The sequence below is a fragment of the Pelodiscus sinensis genome, chromosome 2 (genome assembly GCF_052426305.1).
Source record: "Pelodiscus sinensis isolate ZL-2025 chromosome 2, ASM5242630v1, whole genome shotgun sequence".
Taxonomy (NCBI): domain Eukaryota; kingdom Metazoa; phylum Chordata; order Testudines; family Trionychidae; genus Pelodiscus; species Pelodiscus sinensis.
In genome coordinates this window covers 202596352-202621560 of record NC_143053.1, presented here as the reverse complement: position 1 = coordinate 202621560, position 25209 = coordinate 202596352, and the positions used below count along the sequence as shown (strand labels likewise).

At 47.2% G+C, this 25209-nt stretch overlaps 1 protein-coding gene across 2 annotated transcripts in view; it reads right to left on the bottom strand.

The window, feature by feature from the left end:
* The window catches only part of CDCA7L (cell division cycle associated 7 like), a 38627-nt gene extending 14386 nt beyond the window's left edge, over positions 1 to 24241 (bottom strand). The window contains exons 1-2 of one of the 2 annotated variants that reach the window (XM_075922234.2): positions 24055 to 24241; positions 7496 to 7636 (exon numbers count right to left, since the gene is read on the bottom strand). In XM_075922234.2, the coding sequence (XP_075778349.1) occupies positions 7496 to 7636; positions 24055 to 24072 (159 nt within the window). In that variant the 5' untranslated portion in view covers positions 24073 to 24241. Of the gene's footprint in view, positions 1 to 7495; positions 7637 to 23643; positions 23779 to 24054 lie in introns of those variants that run through there. The other variant, XM_006138348.5, reaches the window with a different exon arrangement.
* Positions 24242 to 25209: the final 968 nt, after the last annotated feature.

The window sequence follows — 25209 nt, the reverse complement described above, 5'->3', positions numbered from 1 at the left end:
TTTCTCTGAGCAAAATTACTTTGTTCTTTTGTTGATAGCTGCAGTGCAGCTGCTAGAAAAAGGAACAAACATAAAAGGAAAGTAACTTGAAAATGAAATTGTATTTTTCTCTGAGAAAAATTAAGTTTGTGTTTGCTCTGAACTTGCATAAAACTTTGCAGCGCAGTCTAGAAAGAAGACTGTCAGTTTGCTAGCTCTGTGACAGTGCCTGAAAATAGGGAATTAGGACCAATGATGTGTAAGAACAGTACAGCCTGATGCTTCCAACACTGAGATGTCCTTAATAGTAATTTACTACAAGCAAGCAAGGAGAAACAAGTGCAACTAGACTATATCTACTCTACAAGTGCTACAGCAGCAGACCTGCAGCACAGCAGTTACAGTACAGTAACGCTGTAACATAGATGCTTTCTACATTTATAGAAATGGTTTTCCATCTATGTAATTAAACTATCCCTTTAAAAGGTGATGGAAGAATTCTTCCACTGACCTAGCTGTGCCTATACTGGGAATTACATTGCCTAACTATTATGCTCAAGGAATGAAATATTTCACAACCCTGAGCAACATAGCTAGGTTGACCACATGTTTAAGTGACACAAAAGAGTTTCAGAGAGGTAGCCATGTTAGTCTGTAACAAAAACAAAAAGTAGCTGGGACACCTTAGAGACTAACAAATGAATCTAGTATCATGAGTTTTCATGGGCAAAATCCACTAATTATCTGATTAAGTGGATTTTGACCACAAAAGCTTATGAAACTATATACTTTCGTTAGTCTCTAAGGGCACGTCTAAACACCAGCGTTATTTTGAAATAACTAGGTGAGCGTCTACACAGCAAGCACACTATTTTGAAATCATTTCAAAATATCAGGCGCCTTATTCAGAATTCTGTAACCCTCAATTTACGAGGAATGACACCTATTTCAAAATAATTATTCATTCCTTGAGCATAATTATTTTGAAATAGGGCATGTGTAAAAGGGGGAGCAGAGGTTATTTCAAAATAACTGGCCTCCAGGGATTCTCACATTTGCCCTGGTGGCCACTCTGTCCACACTCATCAGAACTCCCCTTCAGCCCTTAAAGCTGCAGCTTCAGGGTAAACAGTTTGTGGCACGATGAGAGCCTTGCTAGCCCTGTGCTGCACAGCAGTGCCCAGCTCTGACTTCCCTGCTGCCATGGCAGACCCCAGCACTCCTTCTGAGCCCCCACTGCTGCGGCAGTTCCCAAGCCTCTGCCCCGGGGCAGAAAAGGCAGGCCCCATCCTAGACTGGTCTCATGGGGTATGTCTACACTACAGCACTAATTCGAACTTAGTTCGAACTTAGTTCGAATTAGTTAAATCGAACTAAGCTAATTCAAACTAACGCATCCAGACTAAAAAACTAGTTCGAATTAGCGTTTTGCTAATTCGAACTAGCATGTCCACATTAAGTGGACCCTGAACCGGGGTTAAGGATGGCTGGAAGCAGTGCCGGCAGGGCATCAGATGAGGACTTAAGAGTGTGGAGCTGCTGTCTCAGGCTAGCCGAGGGCTGTGCTTAAAGGGACCCGACCCCCACCCCGGACAGACAGTTCTCAGGGGTGCCCCTCTTGCAAAGCAGTCCTGGCTTGGAGTGCCCGGAGTACCCACACTGGGCACATCACAGCACTCGGCCATCAGACCGGCTGCACTTGCCGCAGGCTGCCATCTGGGGAGAGGGGGCAATTGGGGGGCTGCAGGAGAGCTTCCACCCCCAGAAGCCGGCAGAGACAGCCCAGTCCTCCCGATCGGGGGCTCGTACCCCATTCCTCCCTCACCTCCTTCCACTTACCCCTCCCTAGCCCCCCTTCCTGATGTACTAAATAAAGGACAATTGTGTTCAAAAATAGAATCTCTCTTTATTGAACAAAACTGGGGGAGACTGGAAAAAAGAGGTGGGAGAGGGGAAGAGAGAGGCTGGGAGAGGGGAGGGCAACTAAAATGATCAGGGGTTTGGAACAGGTCCCATGTGAAGAGAGGCTAAAGAGACTGGGACTTTTCAGCTTAGAGAAGAGGAGACGGAGGGGGGATATGATAGAAGTCTATAAAAGCACGAGTGGGGTGGAGAGGGTGCATAAAGAAAAGTTCTGCATTAGTTCCCATAATAGAAGGACTAGAGGACACCAAAGGAAAGGAATGGGTAGCAGGCTTCAAACTAGTAACAGAAAGTTGTTCTTCACAAAGCAAAGAGTCAACCTGTGGAACTCCTTGCTGCAGGAGGCTGTGAAGGCTACAACTAGAACAGAGTTTAAAGAGAAGTGAGATCAATTCATGGAGGTTGGGTCCATGGAGTGGTATTAGCCAGGGGGTAGTAGTGGTGTCCCTGCCCAAAGTTTGTGGAAGGCTGGAGAGGGATGGCACAAGACAAATGGCTTGGTCACTGTCTTCGGTCCATCCCCTCCAGGGTCCCTAGGGTTGCCCGCTGTCGGCAGACAGGCTACTGGGCTAGATGGACCTTTGGTCTGACCCAGGACGGCCATTCTAAGCTCAGGGCTCAGGGTCGGGGGTCTCAGTGGACCACCTTGATTTTCATGCAAACCTGCTCCTGGGTGGCCAGGCTGGCAGCTCTCGTGCCCTAAACGGCCACTTTCCTGTGCCTAGTGCGGAGGTTGTGGACGAGGTCCACGATGTCCGCACTAGCCCAGGCAGGTGCCCGCCTCTTGCGGTCCCGGGCAAGCTCCCGGGAGCCGCCAGCCTGGTCCCGGGAAGAGGGGGAGGGCTGGGTGGCAGCGGGTGGCTGGCTCGAGCCGTGCCAGGTGCAGGGTCTGCTAGCTGGGTGCTGGCAGGCTTGCACCTGGCACGGGCACCGTAGCCAGCCCGTGCCCCTTTAAGGGGTCCGGGGCCGGGAGGGGGGCATACGAGTTTCCCTGGTGTTGGCTAGAGTGGCCACCAGGGAAAGCTGGGGAGGGCTAGCCTCCCACTAGTTCGAATTAAGGGGCTACACACCCCTTAATTCGAACTAGTAAGTTCCAACTAGGCTTAGTCCTCATAGAATGAGGTTTACCTAGTTCCAACTAAGCGCTCCGCTAGTTCGAATTAAGTTTGAACTAGCGGAGCGCTTGTGTAGCGCCTATCAAAGTTAATTCGAACTAACGTCCACACCCATGGAGCTCTGGGGAGATGAGGAAAACCTCCAGGATCTTTGCACCAGGTGCAGGAACGCCAACATCTATGGCCAGATGGCTGACATCTTGGGTCAGAGGGGACACATGTGCACCCAGGAGCAGGTGCGCATGAAAGTCAAGGAGCTCAGGCAGGCCTATACCAAGGCTAGGGAGGGCAGCTCCCACTCAGGGACAGCACCGCAGATCTGCCCCTACTTTGACCAGCTCCACGGCAACCTGGGAGGGGAATCAGTCCCTTTCCCCCAGCCTTGTTGTGAGTTCTGGGCAGGAGACGCCAACTGTCACCCTTCCGGAGGGCAGACCTATAGCCAAGGAGGAGCAGGACCAGGCCACAGACACTTCGATGCCTGCCAGCCAGGAGCTCAGCCAGTACCACCCTCCCAGGATGTTGCCCAGGGATCAGACTAAGCTGGGGAAGGCACATCAGGCGAGCTCCATTACTTTCCCTAGACACACGCAGGGGGAGGCGGCAGGCGGCAAGGGGCTGCACACTCCTCGCTTGGCCCTCTCGGCCTGGGGATTGCGCAGCAGCCTGTGCACATGGGTGCACGTGGAGCGCCAGGCCAGAGCACACTGCTGCAATGAGGCTGCTGAAGAGGACCCTTAGGCTCCTACTCACAGGGTTTCTGGAGGTCTGCCTGACTCCATGGTGGGACCCCTCCCACCACAAGTCACCACTAAGGAGGCTGAGGTCATGGACACACACACACAGAGCAGTGCCGCACATGGCACGTGGGTATGCCCACTCTCTCAGGGCAGCATGCACTCCCGGACACGCACAGTAAGGCAGAGGACACCGAGCCCTTGCAAAGAGAGCGTGCTGGGAGGGGAAGGAAGTGGAGGGGGCCCCAGCAGCACCCTTCCTGGTAAGCAGTGTCTGCCACTCACACACACCTCCCCCACTACCTTTCCCGCCCCCTCCAGAGGACAGGGATGCAGGTCTTCTCCCTGTGGCCAGCACCCATGCCTGCTTGTCCTCAGAATGTGGGGGTAGTGAGGCTTCCCCCGGGGACATCTGTGCTCTTGCAGGACGGGGCCCGCTGTCTAGGCTACTGATGGCCTTGCTGCAAGCACATCGCCTTTGTCTGACCCGAGACTTTTCCGTGTCACCTCAGAGATGAGGGCTAGGCTTCATACACCTTGTCTCCTGGGATGACTGCCCTCCTCCTTCTTCGCAGCCGTACCAGCTGCTAGCGAGGTGCCCACAAAACCTCCCAAGCCAGCCTCCCGTCTCTGTGAGGACTTGAGTGGGAACACATCACCTGCCTGCATGACCTCCAGTGGTCTCTGGAGCAGCAGGACCAGCGGTGGGAAGCGGACTAGGAGCTACGCCGCACCACCTGGTGGAAGCCGGCACAAGAGCCCCACAGCATGTGTGCAACATACATAGCAGCCATCGACCGCATGCATGCTGCCATTGCGCAGTCTAGCAGCTGCCCCTCGCTCGCTCCTCCAGCTTCTCCCCTAACTCCTCCCCATGGCTGCCAAGGGCCCTGTACAAGAAGCGGTGGAACTACCTGAGGCAGGTACCACTCCCAGCCCCATCCCTGAGCCTCTCTTTCCCCTTCCATCTCCCTCTCCTTTCCCAGGTTCTTTCCTCTGTCCCTCCCCAGTTTTCATTACTCCAAATTAAAAAACAAAAACAAAAACATAGTTCATTGTTCCAAACTTAAAAGTCTGCTTTATTGTGTCTGTGGGAGAGGGGTAGGGAGGAGGGAGAAAAGGAGGAAGGGAAAGAGGGGTGAAGGAGGAAAGGCACACAAACCCTGCAGAGGCCCCTTTTGGGGAAGTCCAGGGGAGAGTTTCACAGGTGTCCTTGTATGAAACTTTCCTTCAGGGCCTCTTGGATGCGCACAGGCCCCTGATGCCTTGTCGGATGGTAGCTGTGTGCAGCTGCTCAAAAGTTCTGGTGAGCTGCTTGGCCTCTGTCCCCCGGCCTGGCAGGAATGTCTCCCCCTTACTCTCACAAATATTACGGAGGACTCAGCATGCCACCCCCACTCGCTAAAATCCAGGAGGATGAAGCAGCAGTGGAACCTCCCTTTGAGGCACCCGAAGGTGCCCTCCACCACAATACGGGCCCTGCTGAGCCTGACATTAAACTGTTCCGTGGTGGGGTCCAGGTGTCGAGTGTAGGGATTCATAAGCCAAGGGAGACGAGAGTGGGCTGCGTCCCCCACGATGCACATCACCATGTCCACGTCCCAGATAAGGATGTTAAATTTCGATTAACTGAATACAGGCAGTCCCCGGGTTACGTACAAGATAGGGACTGTAGGTTTGTTCTTAAGTTGAATCTGTATGTAAGTCGGAACTGGCATCCAGATTCAGCCGCTGCTGAAACTGATCAGTTTCAACAGCGGCTGTATCTGGACGCCAGTTCTGACTTACATACAGATTCAACTTAAGAACCCCAGGCATCCCCAAGTCAGCTGCTGCTGAAACTGATCAGCGGCTGATTCCAGGAAGCCCGGGGCAGGGGCTTCCTGGAGTCAGCCACTGGTCATTTTTAGCAGCTGCTGAGTTGGGGACACCTGGGGCAGAGCAGCTGGGGTGCTGCTGGGTTGGTCCAGTGGCGCCCAGAGCGGCGCTACAGGACCAACCGGCAGCGCCCCAGCTGCTGTACCACAGGCGTCCGGAGCAAAGCCGCGGAGCACGGGGGCAGCGGGACAGCCCAGACGCGCCGTGGCTATCCTGCTGCCCTCGGGCTCCGTGGCTTTGCTCTGCTTTGCTCCCCGTCCCCCTGGTCTACAGACCAGGGGGACGGGGAGCAAAGCGGCGGAACACGCGGGCAGCGGGACAGCCCAGACGCGCCGTGGCTATCCTGCTGCCCTCCGGCTCCGCTGCTTTGCTCTGCTCTGCTCTGCTCCCCCTCCCCCTGGTCTGCAGACCAGGGGGAGGGGGAGCAGAGCAGAGCGGCGGCACACGCGGCCAGCTGACAGCCCCGGCCAGCTGACAGCCCAGACGCTTCCTCTCCCTGGTCTGCTGGAGACCAGGGAGAGGAAGGGCCCTGTTCGTAACTGAGGATCCGACATAAGTCGGATCCGCGTAACTCGGGGACTGCCTGTAGTTGACAGGATTTACATCAATTAGTCCAGTCCAGAAGTGAAGGTGTACAGTGTGCAGGGACGGTCGGGAGGGGCTGTGCTGCATGAACCACACATGGAGAGAAGTGAGGTGGTGCCCCGCAGGGAGCAGCAAGTCCTGATTCTGCCATGCCATGAAGGCAGCCTGCAAACACTGCACCAAGAGGTGCAGCATGAGATCCAGGAGCTGGAGATTGCTTTGCAGCAGGTCCAGCTCTATAGTAGGGTTGCAATAGTATAGACGATTAACTGATTAACCAGTAAGCAAAAGCTTATAGGTTAATGCTTTAGACGACACGTATTTCCCTTCCTCCTGCCAGTAAATTTTTTAGCAGGCTGGCCAGCAGCCTGGCTCAGTCCCAGCTTGCACCAGGTCGGGAACCTACCTCCACTGCAGTTCTGCATTTAAAGTGCATTAGTCATCTTTTTGATTACTGTAACCCTTCTCCTCACATCTCCCACCTGCAGTCTATGCAAAATACCATGAAAGCCGACTCCTTCCTTCAAGTGTGCTACTGCCTTCCTTGAATCTCTTCACTAGCTTTCCATCCCTTATAACAAAAAAACCCAGATGTAAGTTTATCACTGTCAAGACCAGTCAACTCTCATATAAACCAGTTTTTTTTCTTTGCTCCCTTCCCAGTGTCCTTCTCCACACACTCACTTCTGGTACTTCCAAGTGCAAAAAAAAAAAAAAAAAAAAGCCTCAAAAACCCAAACACTACTATATCTAGTCACTGCACAGATTGACTACTTCATTAACGAGGCACAAAATGACATCTGTGCACCTCACCACTAGAGCAGTAACTGGTAGATTCTACAAATTAAAGCAATAAAAACACGTTAGCATCTTGGTAGTGAGAAAGCAACTCAAAGCATGAGGTTCCAACAGAATCCCACTTCAGCACTGCAGAGGTGCAACTGATTCATACTGACACATTTTACTGAGCTGCACCACATCCTCCAGTGTTGGCAATCATTGAATGGCCATTATTCTCTCCTACAGGCTATGTGGGCAAGTTACAAATACCAAACTCACTCTAGGCTCCCTTCATAATGCAGAAAGGAAAATGAGTTTCTTATAGCAGTCCATTTTTAAAAATCATTACAAATTAAAGATGAATAGTTTGATTCTACTACAAGGATTATACATTTCCACATCTGCCCGAAGTTAAGGTCAGCACTGCCCTGAAATAAATTCAAAGAAGTTTTACTGTTCGAAACCAATACACTAGCATTTATGATAAAATGTTCCTACCTTTTTTCCTGACTCCAATGAATTAAAACTATCACAGCTGTCATCTGACGAAAAGGTTTGCATGGGAACATCATCTCCAAACCCAAGAAAATCTTCATCATCACTGGGGGCATTAAAAATGTCAGCCATTTCCTTGGGCATCTGTTTTCAATTCAAAATGAGATGGAAGATAAAGTCAGTCATTGCAAATAATCATCTACTAAAAACTCTCATGGGAATAGCAGCCTCTTGTTCATTTGTCACTCTCTTATTCACATACAATTCTGCTTCATGTATTCTATGTAATGTATATTTGTATCTCAATAAGCCAAACTCCACAGGCTGCTGTGCAGACTGCTTTAATGTACAAATTCAGGTCCCAATCCTACCAGTATTTCTGCATGTGTTTAACATCACACAATGGGACAGCTCATGGGAGTAAAGACAAGCGCAATACACAAGTGTCTGCACGAGGAGTCGGCAGCTTTTAATCACAGAAATATGCCATATGGATCTTTAGATAAGTAATATCTTCAAACTCACTACCACCTGCAATTTAATGACACAGCAAACAGTTCAGAAATGAGGGCTGTCACTGATTTCAGGCAGGTCTGCCGATGCAAAGAAACTTAATTGGAGGGTTTTATCCTTTTTATAACTATATTTATAGTTACTGTAAACAACAGTTTGCAATGTTTTTAAAAATAAAAACAACGTGCATTCCATACTCATCACTACATAAGGCTTATTTTGGGACATTCAATAATACAAAGTAAACCCATGGTGCCCAGAGCTATCAGCTAGCACCACAGGATTTAATCCACGTGGAAGCTCTGGACAAAGAGATCTTCCAGTCTTTTTAAAATGACCAGATTTGTGCTTAATCATACCTTCACATAAGGAACAAAATCCAGAGGTGCAGCCCAAAAGCTAAGAAAGTTCTGCCACCAGCACCCAGAGCTTCACTTTTGGGACATTACGTTCTAACATTCCAGATACCATCTTTGACCTGCCACCCTTAGTTAGGTTTAAGAAGGTCCTTAAGGCAGCTCTCAAGCTTGTACCATTTAGAGCTTTTCCATATGGGATGGCTGAATGAATATGCCCATCTGTACGAAGTGGGATAGAAGGTGCTCTGCATTGTGTGGGTAGATCTAATTAATGCCCTTTCTTATCCTAATGCATATCTATACAATGATTCAAGCTTAGCATTACTTGAATGGCAGAATGCTTTAGGAATGCTCAGCCGAACAGTGTCTTTAGTCAAGTGCCCAAACTGCTCACCAGTGACCAAGCAGTTCATCCTCAGAGCCACGTGTACACTTCAAGCAAAGATCTCTTATTCTCTGTATGGATTTCTTTTGCATTTTCTGAATTCATACCCACATGCAATTTCTACTAAAACTGATGAAAGCACATGAATGCTGGAGAGATCACCACAGCTGCTTGACAAGAAGGATATGGTGTTCAAACAAGGTTCACAAAGGTTTATGTTACAAGACAACGCTCTCCAAATGAGCTCAGATATGCAGAATGCCATTAGCAAATACAAATAAGGAGTTCCTACATAACCCCAAAATGATATAAATTCCCAATCAAACTTTTATCTTTGCCAAGAGCAAAATTTTTCCAAATGGGAACTGCCATTTTCCAAACATCTGGAGGCAGAGGGGAATCATATTACTGGCCAATTTCCACTGCTACTGGAGAAGCAATGTAGCAACTTGCCAAGTGTGTCTTCAAATAAATAATAATACAAGAGCATCTAAATGCCTAATTTTAATCTCATACCTTCAGCAATACTGTACAGATGTAAACAGATTCAATCCTGACGTACGCTGGTTTAAGGTCAGAATCAGTTACTAAACAACTGGCTTAAATTAGCAGACACAGCTGCATTGGCCACAGTGGAGTTCTTCTGGAATTCTCCCCAATCCCATCCCTAACTACGGGCAGCCAGAATACCATTCCTCTGCGGTGGAGAAATTTTATTCTTCACTCAGAGAAGGGTTAAAAATGGAGCATTATACATTTTAATGACTTAATGGAAAACATACAAGAGCCTTGTTGCTATGAATAAATTGCTTCCAGGAGCAACTGCATTAGTTCTTGTGCTATTGTACAGCTGAGCTAGCCACTGCTGCGATTACTGTATGCCTAACTAATTTCTTCTTCACCGTCTATTACTTCTGCATCTGCACCAGAGGAGCCATTATGGGGGTGTAATTACCGATTATGAACAAAGGGGAAAAAACATACTTTCCCAGTAGAGGACCTTTTTTGATCTCTATGCATTCTTAGATACTGAGGGCTCTGATTAAAGTAACTTGCTGCAGAACTTCAAAAGACTTTTAGTTTGTGGCCCCCCCCCCCCCTCTGATTTTCAAGAGTCTCATTAAAATGTTCAGGAGTCCCCATTCTGGCTAAATGGTTTAATTTAATAAAAGCAAAGAAGGCATGATTTATGTAAGATGGTCATAGTCAATGAGGTTGCACAGGACACCCTGCTAGTGCATCATAAAAGTTATGTTCCTGGCACCAAGAGCTGTCATTTTCCTGTCTATCTTCTTTAAGAGATTGTTTAGTTCATCAGTGATTATTAGTCAACACAATAGTTACTCACAATGCATAATTTTTTTAAACTCTGTGCTCCAAATGTATCAAAAATCCAAAGTGATAGCAAAAAAACAAAACAAAACAAAAAAACACCCCACAAAACAAAAAAAACCCTCAATTTTTAAAGGGAAAGCAGATGATTTAGTGCTAGGGAATGGAAGGGATAGAAACGGCAGATTGTGGAACTTGGTGAAATTGCAGATGGTCAATTTTAAACATTACTAGTTTTTAAGCATCCATTATTAATGCATCAACTGTTGGTTCTTCCCCTCTTATAAAAAGACTGTGTGTGTGCTTCACAGCTATTTCAATGTCAGCACTCCTGCTCAGAGCTGAAAAGCAGGAGGAATGCAAGACTAGAGTTTTAGACCACAAAGGTTTTGGAGAAATGGACAGATCTTTAGGGTGTGTGCTTCTCTCAGGCTGCACAAGCATTTTTAAAGATATAAATATAAGTTGTAAGACAAATACATTCACTGTAACATAAAGGACTTTTAAAGCACCATAAAAAGGCCATCTTCAGAAAATTTGTAAGTGTCACAACATTCTAGATCAGCAAGCACTACATACACAGCTGTCTCGGCAGGCCAAATTTATTCCTGATCTAACAGTCCTGATAACAACAGAGCTACACCAAAGATGAATCTGCACCATAAAAAAAAGGAATGTGTCACTCTGGTGTAAAATTTTGACAGCCACGCACTTCATTCTCTTATTAAGGATCAATCAAAATGCATTCAAGCGGCTAAATAGTTGATAATTGTTAGATCCTATTCTTTTAATGTTGCCAAGCAAAACAAAGACAGCAAAAACATGTTTGCCCTAAACACATTTTACAAAAATTGAGAAAGAACTGCCAATTCAATATACTTGAAGGATAGAAGCACCTCATAGTGTCTTTAACTTTTAACACTGGGATGCTACATTAAAAAGCACACACACAGAGGGAGTGAAGAGAAAAAACACTCCAAATATGCTCAAAAATCTATACTGAATATTCCAATACAAAAAGCGGTGGTGAAACAAATTAAATTTGCAGGTTCATGGAGATATGAGCAAATATCTTTGAAGAACATTAGAGAGAGATGACAAAACAACACTAAATACCCAAGAAAAACTTGTAACAAACCAAAACCTTTAAAAAATGCAATTTCACAGGTAATAACCCAGTCTGGCTTAGAACACAAATAGTAGTCTAAACCTAATCCAAACCTGAATCTCACTTCCTCAGCCCATCTCCATTAATAGTACATTGTAAGATGCTTATTTATACTGCAGGAGCACCTCAAATCATAGAATCATAGGGCTGGAAGAGACCTCAGGAGGTCATTGAGTCCAACTCCCTGCCCAAAGCACGACCAATCCCAACTAAATCATCCCAGCCAGGGTTTTGTCAAGATGGTACAGGCAGTCCCCGGGTTACGTACAAGATAGGGACTGTAGGTTTGTTCTTAAGTTGAATCTGTATTTAAGTCGGAACTGGCGTCCAGATTCAGCCGCTGCTGAAACTGACCGCCAGTTCTGACTTACATACAGATTCAACTTAAGAACCCCAAGTCAGCTGCTGCTGAAACTGATCAGCCACTGATTCCAGGAAGCCCGGGGCAGAGCAACTGTGCCTCAGGCTTCCTGTAGTCAGCGCTGGTCAGTTTCAGCAACGGCTGACTTGGGGACGCCTGGGGCAGAGCAGCTGGGGTGCTGCTGGGTTGCTTCAGTAGCGCCGCTCCTCGGCGCTACTGGACCAATCCAGCAGCACCCCAGCTGCTCTGCCCCAGGCGTCCTGATTCAGCCACTGCTGAAACTGACCAGCAGCAGCTGAATCAGGACGCCTGGGGCAGAGCAGCTGGGGTGCTGCCGGGTTGGTCCAGTAGTGCCCAGAGCGGCGCTGCGGGACCAACCGGCAGCGCCCCAGCTGCTCTGTCCCAGGGTCCACAACAAAAGCCTGGTCTGCTGGGGGGGGGGGCACACTAGCTGCGCCCCCCCCCCCCCCAGCAGACCAGGGGCACCGGGAGCAGCTTTTCTCGCCCCGGAGGTCGAGGTGGCTGACCGCTGCCTGCGAGCTCCGGGGCGAGAAAGCCCCGTTCGTAAGTGCGGATCCGACATAAGTCGGATCCACGTAAGTCGGGGACTGCCTGTACTTAAAAAACTGTAGGGATGAAGATTCCGCCACCTCTCTAGGTAACCCATTCCAGCACATCACCATCCTCCTAGTAAAATAATTTTTTCTAATATCTAACCTAGGCCTCTCCTCCCCCACTGCAACTTGTGACCATTGCTCCTCATTCTGTCATCTGTCATTACTGAGAACAGCCTCTCTCCATCCTCTCTGGAACCCCCCTTCAGGTAGTTGAAGGGTGCTATCGAATCCCACCTCATTCTTCTCTTCTACAGACTAAACTAGCTGGACTTACCCGGCGTTTCTCGGGAAACCAGAGGAACAAAATTTTGAAAATGTAGGAAAGGAGGGGAGCCTGAGGCAGGGGACCCCCAGAGCCACAGACCCTGGGGGCTGAAGGCTCCTGGCCGACACTTGACCCTCTGAGAGCAGCAGGACCCTCCTCCCCCCGGGACCGAGGAGCCAGCCCCCAGGAGAACAGTACACAGCCATGTGGCCAGTAGCAAAGGGACTTCTCTTTGCAAGGTTGGCTCAGGGATCCACCTGCCCCGCTTTGGCAAGCAAAAGCTCAGAGCTCACATCTAGCCCCAATGACTGGAACCAGACACAGAAGAGCCCCACTCACAGTACGAACAGTAGCTGGCTGGCTTCAAAGCAGCATAACACATCAAGGGTTTAACCTGGCCCCTCCGCTCTGCACTGCAGCAGGCACACGGATTCCTTCTGTTCGGATAAGCCCAGTGAGCTGAGCAGAAAGGCTGGCTGGCTTTGGTTTTGGTTTCCAGAGGGGGGAGGGTGGCAGGTGTGGAGCGACCCCGGATGGAAGGGAGGTTACACACGGGAGGGGCGCCTCAGCTCGCGCTTGGGACTGCAGGTGCCGCGGAGGGGGGGGGGGCAGGGTGGGTTCCCGAGCCATTGTAAGCATGAGGGTGGGGGCACTGCATGCTGGCGGGGGAGAAGAGGGTAGGTTATGTAACCTCATAGGCAGCAGAGGAGGAGGCGAGTCCCGGGAGGCGCGGGAAGGGCGCCCCAGCTCACACTTGGGGCCACAGGGAGCAGGGCGGGACCCCGATCAGGTCCAAAAATACTTAAAACCTTCTCCTGGATGAAAGATTATCCAATGCAAAGTTTGGTTGCGGTAGCTCTTATAGTGTATGTCTAGATTACATGGCTCTGTTGACAGAGCCATGTAGATGAGTTTACTAGACATAGGAAAATGAAGCAGCGATTTCAATAATCGCCGCTTCATTTACATCAAAATGGCCACCACGCTGTGCCGATCAGCTGTTTGGCGGCACAGCGCAGTAGTCTGGACGCGCTGTGGTCGACAATGGAAGCCTTTGTCAACCACTCTGGTAACCTCATTTCACGAGGCATAGCAGAGCGGTCGACAAAGGCTTCCCTTGTCAAGTGTGGAGCGTCCAGACTACCGTGCTGTGCCGCCAAACAGCTGATCCGCACAGCGCGGTGGCTATTTTGATGTAAATGAAGCAGCGATTATTTAAATCGCTGCTTCATTTTCCTATATCTAGTAAACTCATCTACATGGCTCCGTCAACGGAGCCATGTAGTCTAGACATACCCATAGTGTCCAAGTTATTAGCGCTCAAACGTACAAACATTCTCCTTTATATATTAGGTAAGCCCAAATCCTTCAGCCTCTCCTCATAAATCAAATCCTCAGCCCTCTAATCATTTGGTCGCCCTTTACTGGACTTTCTCCAATGCATCCACATCCTGTCTGTAATGGGGGACCCAGAATTGGATGCAATACTCCAGGTGTGGCCTCACCAGTGCCAAATAAAGGGGAACAATCACGTCTCTAGATCTGCTGACAATGCTCCTCCTAATGCACACTAATATGCCATTAGTCTTGGCTACAAGGGCACACTGTTGACTCATATCCAGCTTCTCATCTGCTGTAATTCCCAGGTCTTTTTCTGTCAAACTGCTGCTTAGCCAGTCAGTCCCTAGCCTGCAACAGTGCTTGGGATTCTTCCATCCCAAGTGCAAGACTCTGCACTAAGAATATTAAGGACTAGTCAACTATCCGATAAGCAAATGCTTACCGAATAGTCAGTTGACTAGTTGATTCCCCACCCTTGCTGCCTCTATCAGATAGAGGCAGCAGATGGGGAAAGGAGGGGAGAAGGGGTACTTCAAAGCAGCAGCACTGCACAGGTGGGGCTCTTACACATTTCAAAGGAGGAATGCAGACGTGCCTATTGACTATTTAAGTAGTCGATGGTAATTCCATCGACTACTCAACTAGTCAATTAACCGCACTTTAACATCCTTACACTGCACTTGTCCTTGCTGAACTTCAGATTTCTTTGGTCCAAACTTCCAATTTGTCTAGGTCACTCTGGACCCTATCCCTACCCTCCACCGTATCTACTTTTCCCCCTAGCTTAGTGTTATCCGCAAACTTGCTGAGGCGGCAATCCATCCCCTCATCGAAATCACTAAGAAAGATCTTGAGCAAAACTGGCCTCAGAACCAACCCATGGGGCACCCCGCTTAATACTCTGGCCACAGCTAGGGCTCTCCATAGACAGGGGCTGCTACTGGCTCAGCAGGCAGTACCAGCTCGTGCTGGGACCAAACCCCACTGCGGCTCTGCAATTCAAAAGGCAGCAGGAGCCAAGCAGCCTGCTCCCAGCCCCCCCCCCCCCTTTTGTTAAATGGGTTGGCCACCCCTGATCTACACTTAACAGTTTAAAGCGGCAGCGCTTTGAACTGAAACGTGGCCACAGCATGAACGCTGGGAAAGAGCTGCTGCGCTTGGGAGACAGGAAGCAGGGAGGGACGTTTTTTCACACCCGAGCCAGAAAGTTACAGTGCTGCGAAGTGCCAGTGTAGACTTGGCCTCAGTTCTAGATATACCGGGCCTTTGTACTGATAACGGAAAAAAGCATCTCAAGACACATAAATGCTTTGCTAGGTCAGTTTCCTCATCTCTAAATTTGAAATAATGAAGTACCTTATCTATCTTTTTTAAGAATGCTGAAATCTTTGTACAAATGTTACTTTAAGCTCACTGATATTAGATACAACATGCATTTGGGGAATCTGACTATTTTGTGATTATGCAAATTCACAATGCTGTGCCCATTGTAACCAAAGGTTAGGAATGATACACAGAGAAAAATCAAGCTTAAACTTGTTATTTTTTCAACACAGTAAGAAAATACAAACTTTAAGTAACATCTTGGTATTCAATATGTGACCCATGAAGAATGTGTGTAATATTTGCTCTCCCTACCAGTCAAAACAATATTTTCCTTACTGACAGCAGTGCAAATTCCATCTGAATTGATGGAGAGAAGAATAACCAGGTGATGTGATTTTGTTTTAGATGTCAGAAGCAACAGTAAAGATTTTGGAATCAGAATTTATCAGGCAGCTATGTTGATGCAAAGGGCAGAACAGAATATAATTCACCATTCTGCAGCTTTTCGCTTTTGCTCTGTTAGGAGAAATACAGACTATTTAAAAGGACACTCACAATAGTGATGTAAATATTGGTTTAAATGATTAAAATCATACCATTTAGCCAGTTAATCATTCACGGGTGGGTGCAGGGCAGTCAGGACTGGGGTCTCATCTGCTCTGATGTGGCAGGGACTCTGAAGCAGACATGGTGGCCGGAGTCATGCCTGCCCACTGCATGGCTGGGACCGTACCTGCTTATAGTAGACATAGCCCAGCCTGCCACCCCTACATGGCTGAGATCCCACCAGCTGGCCCAACACACCCAGGGTTGCTCCAGCCGGTCACAGTGGCTATGCTTGGGAGTTTGGACAAGGTCTGGTTAGCTGATAACCCAGTAAGCATTCTGGTAAGCCTAATGCTTAATGGGTAACCAGTCAACCTTTTACATCTCCAACCCACAACATGTATGTTCATATCTGACCTCTAATGGATACAAATTCTGAAAGATAATAAACATGTTTACTGCACTATCAAGTGTTTTCATTATATACACACTAGAGGGCTGAATCCTCTGCTCGCTCCCCCCTCTCTCTGGCCGATTTCACTTCGCTGAGAGAGCCTGTTGAGGCTGATGACTTCCATTTTGTCACCTGGCAGGAACAGTCTGTCATCTAACAGGAAAAATGTTTTTATATATATAAAAAGAGAAATATTTCCCAGACAACACTTTTCAACTAGGGCTGCTGATTAATTACAGCTAACTCATGCAGGTGAGTCAAAAAATTCATCTTGATTAATCACAATTTTAATTGCACTTAAAATAGAAAATAAATTAAAATTAGAAAAATATCCAAAATATTTAATACGTTTTCAAATAGACTAATTTCAATTAACACACAAAATACAAAGCATGTAATTTATTAATTGTGTAGTCGACAAAAATGTTGCCAACTACATGATTGACCGATAAGGGTTAGCAGTGAAAGCTCTCAGTCCCAGCATCAATCCCACCGTAGCTCTGCACTGTCTGGGGAGCTGGCGCAGAGGCAGGCTGGCTCAGTCCCAGCTTCTGCCAGGTCCCAGCATCAATCCTGGGGACTAATTACGCAGAGTTGCAGCAGGGTTCATGTCAGGGCCCAGTGCGATTCAGGACCGAGCTGGCCTATTGGCCAGCCTGCTAAAAAAATGTTCTTTCAGAGCCACGGGATGGGGAGAAGAGTGAAGCTGCATGTAGCTGATAGTATTAACCAATAAGCATCCACTTATCATCTACACTGTTACATCCCTAATACAAAGTGTGCAGTGCTCACTTGATATCACTTTATCACAGGTATTTGCACTGTAAAAATAGTAAAGAAATAGCATTTTCTAATTCATGTTATACATAGTTGTACAACTATTGTGAACGTACAACTTACAAATGCAGATTTCTTTGTTACATAATGGCACTCAAAAACCTAAACCATGTAAAAGTATAGCACCTAGTCCACTCAGACCTACTTCTCCTTCAGCCAATTGCTTAGAGAAACAACTTTTTTTATATTTATGGGAGATAATGCTTCCCACTTCTTATTTATAATGTCACCTGGAAGCGAGAAAATTTGCATGACACTTTTATAGCTGGCACTGTAAAGTATTTATGCGCCAAATATACTAAACATTTGTATGCTACTTCATGCTTCGACCACCATTCCAGAGGACCTACTTCAATGCTGATGACATTTGTTTAAAAAAAAGAGTGTTAATTACATTTGAGATTGAACTCCTTGGGGCAAAACTATATGCTTCCTAATCTGTTTTACCTGTATTCTACTATATATTTCATGATAGTACTCTTGGGTGATGGCCCAGCACATGTTCATATTAAGAACACTTGAGCTGTAGATTTGACAAAACACACCAAAAAAGATATCAATGTGGTTTAGACTTTAGACCAAAATATACATGTCTGCACAACCTTTTGAGACAATTTAAATAAATCAGGTTTTAAAAAAATCTAAATTGGTGAAAATCTGCATGTAAAGAAGTCTTTATTTGCAACAACCCTAATGACATCAACAGATCTAATGGCAAGAGCAAAGCCAGCAGAATTTTATCCATTCAGAGCAGAAACTGCATCAAAGATTGATTTTCACAGACTAACTTCTGAGCATAAATTTACTTCAAGGCTTACAATAGTTATTTGTGTCACAGTAGCACACAGAGGCCCTAATCAGGATAGGGATGCAACAGTATAGTCGATTAACCAATTAACAGATAAACAAAAGTTTATAGGTTAATGCTATAGACTACATGCATTTCTCCTCCCCCAATTCCCCAGGCCAGTAATTTTTTTAGCTAGCTGGCCAGCAGCCCGGATCAGTTCTGACTTGCGCCGGGTCCATGACCTACCCCCGCTCCCAGGGAGCTCCCTGCCACCTCATGCTGCTACGTCTCTATCAGAGGAAGCTTTGTGGAGCCAGTTCACATGGGGAGCTAATTTTTAAACTAGCTCCCAATGCGGACCAGCTCCCGCCTGGCACCCTGTGCAACTGCTTCTGATAGAGAGCACAGGGTAGCAGGGGCTCTCCAGGAGTGGGGCCGGAGCACACTGGTAGCCAGCCACACCCCCCGGGGACTATAGAATAGTCAACTAACCGATAAAAATTCATGAGGTTAATCGACTGTTCAATTAACTGATATTTAACATCCCTAAATCAGGATCACAGCTCTATTAGGCCACGTACTGAACAAAAATATAGCAAGAAACATTCCCTGCCATGAACTATTTACATTCCAAGTCTTGCTCCTGAATAAGAGTGTAGAATCAAGATCTAATTTAAAGACATACAGTTATAGCAAGTGGTCATAAAAGAAATGAAGGTGGAAAAGGGAAGAAGAAGAATGACAATGATAGGAATCACACGATTACACATGTTCATATTAGCTATGTGTACAAGAAGATTTTTTTAATTGACTCAAACTGAGATACCTGATCATCTCTTACCTGTTCACAGTTTCTCATCAAATGCTTGGAACAAGATGGCTATAGTTAAAGGGACTTTATGAAATAGTTTGAGGATGGAATATTCCATGCACATGCAGTGCCATAGAGGAATACATAAAACTGCTTTGGGAGAAGTAGAGGAAAAATGTGATGGGGAAAAAGCATGTACACCTGAAAGATCACACAAGATTAAGAGTTATGGATTACCATCCAAGATGAAAGTACTTTATCACCATAGCTGTATATTGTGAACATTTTAGTTATTCATGAAAAGCTATGATCTTTATTACATTAGCCAAACTATTATTGAATAGGACTCTTCCATTAATTTTAGCTTTCTGAATGCCCCAAATAATGGATTCTGGGTTTCTAAATGTTTTTAAATTAGTAACTAAATGAAGTTACTATTATAAATATTTGACTTCTCATGAAGTCTTAGGACAAGAAACTTATTTACAATGTTAAGTGCTATGACACTTCCCTTAACCCAGTGGTTTTCAAATCGTGGTTCCTGGACCACTAGTGGTCCAGGATAGTCTTGCAAGTGGGCCGCAGGCTCTGGAATCACGCCCAATTGCAGCAGCGGAGGGTGGTGCCTGGGAACAGCGGGAGACACAGAGCCAGGTAAGCGCCACCCACCTCCCTCATGCCCTAATACCACCCCTCTATCCCCCTCAACGCATCACCCTCCCACTAGGGATGTTAAATATCGGTTAATTGAATAGTCAATTAACCTAATGAATTCTTATCGGTTACTCGACAATTCTATAGTCCCTGGGGGCAGGGCTGGCAGCCAGTGCGCTCCAGCCCCACTCCCAAGGAGCACCCTGCAACCCCACGTTGCTGCTGTCTTTGTATCAGAGGCAGCAGAGCAGGATGCCAGGCAGGAGCTGGTCTGCAAGGGAAGCCAGTTTAAACACAAGCTAGTTTTAAAAGTGGCTCCTCTCATGGAATGGATGCCTGATACAGAGACAGCAGCATAGGGTGGCAGGGAGAGATCTGAGCTCCCAGACCCATCACGAGTTGGAGCTGAGCCAGACTGCTTGGCTACTAATACAATTTAAATGCAGAGCCGGAATAGGGGTAGGTCTCAGACCCGGTGCAAGCTGGGACTAAGCTGGACTGCTGGCCTGCCTGTTAAAAGAATTACTGGGGGAGGGAGGCAGAAATGCGTGTAGTCTGTAGCATTAACCTATAAGCTTTTGCTTATCGGTTAATTGATTAATCAACTATATTATTGCATCCTTACCTCCCACCCTCAGCCCACTCCTGTTCCCTACTTCCTGGCCAAAGCCTGCACCTCCACGCCCTCGCACACCCATTTTGTTACCATGGGTGGTTGGCTTGTGGTCCTCAGAAAGATCTGTGTTGAGCGGGGTGCACCACAAGTCAAAAAGTTTGAGAATTATTGCTTTAACCCCAGACCTGCAGTAAGCATTTTCCACCATCACGAAGCCATAACTTTCCCCATTGTTTATCATTGCAACCAACCAGCCTCTATTACCAGGAACTAAAACCCTAATCCTGCAATTTAGAATGTGGGCAGACTGCTACACCTACATGGAGCCCTCCAAAAGCCAATGGGGCTCAGCAGTCTATCCACACAATATAAATCGCAGGAATAAGACTGAACAATTGCTTTTTATAGGGAGTGTGAGCCTGCAATCTATAAAAGGTACTTTCATAAAAGATTAACATTATGTATATGAGAACCATAGATAGTATAACCATGCTTCAACTTCACTCCCGTTTCTCCTATCTGCTCTTCCCCACAATACCTACTACTGATACACACACAGAAGCTGGTATTTCTGATTTAATATTGCCCGAAACAAGAGAAGCATTTTCTCATTCGAGGCCTCTAATCTACTTCTGGCTCCCAGTTTCCCAGGAAGCAGATTTGCACAGTATCACTGCACCACTGAGGTATATCTAGACTACATTGTTTTTTCAAAAAAACTGCCCTTTTTTAGAAAAAACTTCACCTGCGTCCACAATGCAATTGCATTCTTTCTAAATTAAATCGAAAGAATGCAGGGGTTTTTTTTTCCGATATTGGTAAGCCTCAAATTACAAGGAAAAATGCCTTTTTCGAAAGAGCCCTTTTGAAAAAAGGCATGCGTGGACGCAGAACAGGGACATTTGTCTAAAGAAGAGGCAGTCGGAAAAAAAGCATAGGTGCCCTAGTGGCCATTCTGTGAATAGCAATCAGGGCTTTCTTTCGAGAGAGCATCCATGCAATCTGGATTCTCTCTTCTGAAAAAGCAAATCGCTTTTTCGATCTGGTTTTGAGGTGTGGACACTCTCTTTTGAAAGAAGCTTCTTTCGAAAGAATCTTGCAGTCTAGGCCAGTGTTTCTTAAACTGTGTTCTGGGGAACACCAGTGTGCCGCAAGGCAGTCGGAGGTATGCTACGGAGAACAGAGTTCAAAATGGCCACCCTTAAAGGAGCAGGCAACTTTTTTTGCTTAAATTACTGCCCCCCCACCCCGCCCTTTTTTTTTGGGGGGGGGGAGAGCTCAACAAAGAATCCTTGGTGTTCTTCATAAAAAAATTATTATTTGGTGTTCCTCTGTCTTAAAAAGTTTAAGAAACACTGGTCTAGATGTACCCTGAGTAAACTACCAGTCTAGAAAAAAAAATAGGCCCAAATTTTGCTACTTGGCTCTCTGGAGTCATGGAGTTCAGTGGCGCATCAGACAGTCACAAAGGCCCACTACCCGGAGTCACTTGCAGGCTTGGAGCCATAGATGGTATTATCCAAAGACAGAATTCCAGTTAATATAAGTCAAAGATGATTTTTAAAATGCCTCTGTGATACCCGAAATGTACATTTGGCCAAGGAAAATAAATTTCTAAAACAAGGGTCAGTTTTTATAACAAAACTCCAATTTTAAGAAGTCTTTGTAAGTGTTGAAAGCTATCTGTAAAACTTAGGTTTAAATGCACACTCTACAGATATGTTTAAAATTAGGCCTTTGGGTTACCAAACAATATACATGAATAGAGGTCTTGCAACTCAGAATATCTGGCTAGTGACTGGCTAAAATGGGGTCACACAACTATCTCGCCAAACTAGTTTGTGTCTGAAACCTTTGAACCTCACTGTGTTGTTAAGGGCTTAACATAATCAATAGATTACATTATGATTCCGAGAGACAAGGAAGCCTGAAACACATCTACCCTCCTGCAGGTGATGAATCCACCTGACTCAGCAAGAAACAATTTAACTCACCACTGTTAGAGCTCCAGAGAAATAACAGGGAGGAGTGCAGGACTGCAGTGCCTCTTAACCCCAAAACAACCCCAAACTGCCACAAGAAATATTAAAAAGATTGCTGTTCTCTTTCCCCTCCACTGCCCTATTTATATAACGGGGGAGGGGGGGATTTAATTTCTTGTCCCTTGAATAAAAATGTAACTGGTCGTAATAACGCTGTAGCATTAGGCATTAATATTTTGCAGTTCCAATAAAAGGCAATCAGACAAAGGATCTGAAATCACTTTACAAGTACCAATAGCCTTGCAACACTCCAGTAATATTAGTATCAGAAGGGTAGCCATGTTAGTCTGAATCTGCAAAAACAACTAGAAGTCCTGTGGCACCTTACAGACTAATAACAGATTTATTGGAGCATAAGCTTTTGTGGGCAAAGACCCACGACTTGGCAAAGTGGATCTTTGCCCACAAAACCTTATGCTCCAATAAATCTGTTAGTCTATAAAGTGCCACAGGACTTCCAGTAATATTGTTAGTCTCACTTTCAGATGGAGAGAAGTTGAGGATCATGTTAAATTGAGAGGGCAGAGCCAGGAACAGACCTCAGGTTCTTAATATATTTGTATGGAAGAGTGCATACGGATTTAACATCTTTTTGCTTTTGAAATGTTTAGTATGGTTTTTAGTCTGTATTCAACTGCCTCTCATGTAAAGCTTCTTTTCTTAAGCTTAACAGATTCATTAATGAAATTACGATACATGTGGTGACTTTCCAAGAAGGTGCCAATGTATTAAACCTAATCCTGCAAATATTTTCAAAAGTAAATTTGTGTGTGTGTGTCCCTTTAACTACTAATTGTACATGAAGTTCAAAACTACTCATAAGTGTAAAACTAAACCTCAAAAGCACCAATCTGCAAACATTTACACACAGACTTAATGTTACTCATATATGCATGTTTGTAGCACTGGGAACTAAACAACATCTTTAACAAAAATAAGAAGAGGTCAGAAGCAAAAGAACTATCACTAGAAAATATATGAGAATCAGGCCATCCAGAGACTTTTTAAAAAGCCCCTTTACAAAACAATGAAAATAAATTCACCAATAGGGTAGACCAAATATTTTAAGATTTGGTTACAAAAATTACAAATTCTTAAGATATGCTTTTTAAAACACGGTTCTGTATTCCAATGTACAGAAGATAACAGGAAAACGAAAAAAACTTAATTACAAAGAAACAGTAACACTAACTAGTTTATTTTTCCTAATGGTGTTTTACAAACAACACATTAATTAAAGTTTAGTGTTTTGCTTTATAATATAAGAACACATCATCACAAGTGAAGAACCTTTTAATTTTTAAAATACAGCAGCGTCCACTTAAATAAAGCTTCACAAATCTTGGGTTTTGAATTTTAACACTGATTATCATGCAAGCAGGAGGAAGGAGGGGAAAAAACGGAAAGAGGGGCGTGTAGTTGCCAGCCCCATTTTTTTTTTTTTTTTTTTTTTTTTGGCCACTGCTGCCAGCTAGTCTATAGAGTCTGCTGCCGCCGCCAACTACACGCAGTAACATCCCCAAGTTTTGTTCCAAATCTAAGATGTGTAAGAAGTAAAAGTCCCATTAAGTAAGTGGAAAATCCAGAAAGAGGGAAGTCAGATCTGGCACGTCAAATGAGAAGAGAGCTGTTGGAGGAAAAGCAGCCCCACAAACACACTGCAAATACCTCCCCAGTAGCACCAAGCAATCGGTTCATTATTGGAAACTTCTGAGGAGCAGGGGAATCAACTACCTTTTAAGAGGCCAACCTGTAGAGCCGGGCGGACTTGCAAGCAATACAGGGAGTCCAGGCCAACGCAGCATGACCCCCCTCCTCCTGCCCCAGCCCATCACCCGCCCCATTAATCAGCACGCCCAGGGCTCCCGCCTCTGCAATGCGCGGGGGGTCGCTCGGGGAGGAGGAGAGGGCCGAGGCGGCGGCGGCGGGGTCTGTCCCAGCGCTGGCGCCGAGGGAGCGCCCTTTGGAGGACACGCTCCACGTGGCGGAGAGGGACGCAGGCGGGCTCCGGCTGAGCGGGGCAAGAGGCGCGCTGCAAAGCTCTGCCGCCGCTGCCCGGGCACATGCGCCTCCGCGCAGCCGGGCTGCGCTTGGCGCCCCGCTGCGGCCGGGGGGGGGCTCTAGGCGCGCCCGGGGCCGCCTCACCTTGCTCGCCGCTGCCATCGTGCTGCCGCCGCCCGAGCCCGGGACCGAGCGCGCCGCCGACGCTGGGCCGCAGGGAGCGCGGCTTCCCCCGGACGTGCGGGGGGCAGGGCGGGCGCGGGGCCCAGCTGCAGCCGCCGCCTGCTCCGCCCGGGGCGAGGCGCGGGCTGCGCTGGGCCCGCCCCCGCTAGCCGCGCTGCGAGGCGCGCTCGTCAGCCCCGTCCTGGCCGGCCGGCTCGGGCCCAGCCCCTAGGGCCGCGGGCTGAGGCCACCGCGCTGCCCCCTGAGCGCGCTACGGCCGATTCCCGCCCTGCGCACCAGAGTTAGGGCCACGGAAGGATTTGCCCATCAACCCGGCCGCCCCTCCAGGAGAGGGGGACTATCTCCTCTGGGGGGCTCCCTGCTCCCACCTAGGAAGCAGCGTTCCAGGCGAGCAGCTCCTCTTCACGGCGTTGCAACATGCCACTGGAGTGTAGACGTACCCCCTGTGCTGGGCTGGGGCAGACTGGGCTTGCTGCACTGCGGGAGGCTTCTGCGAGGCAGAGAGAGGGCTTTGCTCCCTTGGCCTGCTCCTTAGGCTGTTAGATGTGACAACTAGGCTCCAGTCTTAGCTCTGCCACTGCTGTTCTTGGGGAGGGCTGGGCAATAAGTGGCCTGCAGGCCAAATGCAAATCGCCAGGGTTAGCCCCTGGACAGGAGCGGCCCTAGACAAGCTGCCAGCAACTGGCACCCTAGGCGAAACACGTGATCGGCACCCCTGCCTCCAAAGCCCTCAACGGCCATTTTACTTGGTGCCCTAGGTGACCGCCTAGGTCACCTGTTTTGGCCACTGCTCCTGCAGGTCAATTAGATGTTGTATTTACCGGCACATCTGCTGGTACGTCCACTTGCAGCTGTCATTGCCCACAGAGCACTATTCCCGGCCAATGGGAGCTGTGAGAAGTGTCCCAGAAAGAGGCCATACCAGCGGACGCAGGGGCAAATAAAGCATCTGGTAGCCCTCCAGGGGCTAACCCTGGTGAACCATGTTCAGCCCATGGGCTACTTATGGCTCATTCCTGGCTCAGTTAGGCCAGGTCTACACTAGGGGCATTATGCCTAGCTATAATAGCAATGCATAGATAAGGTAGCTGCAGTTTGTACCAGGAAAAAGGCACT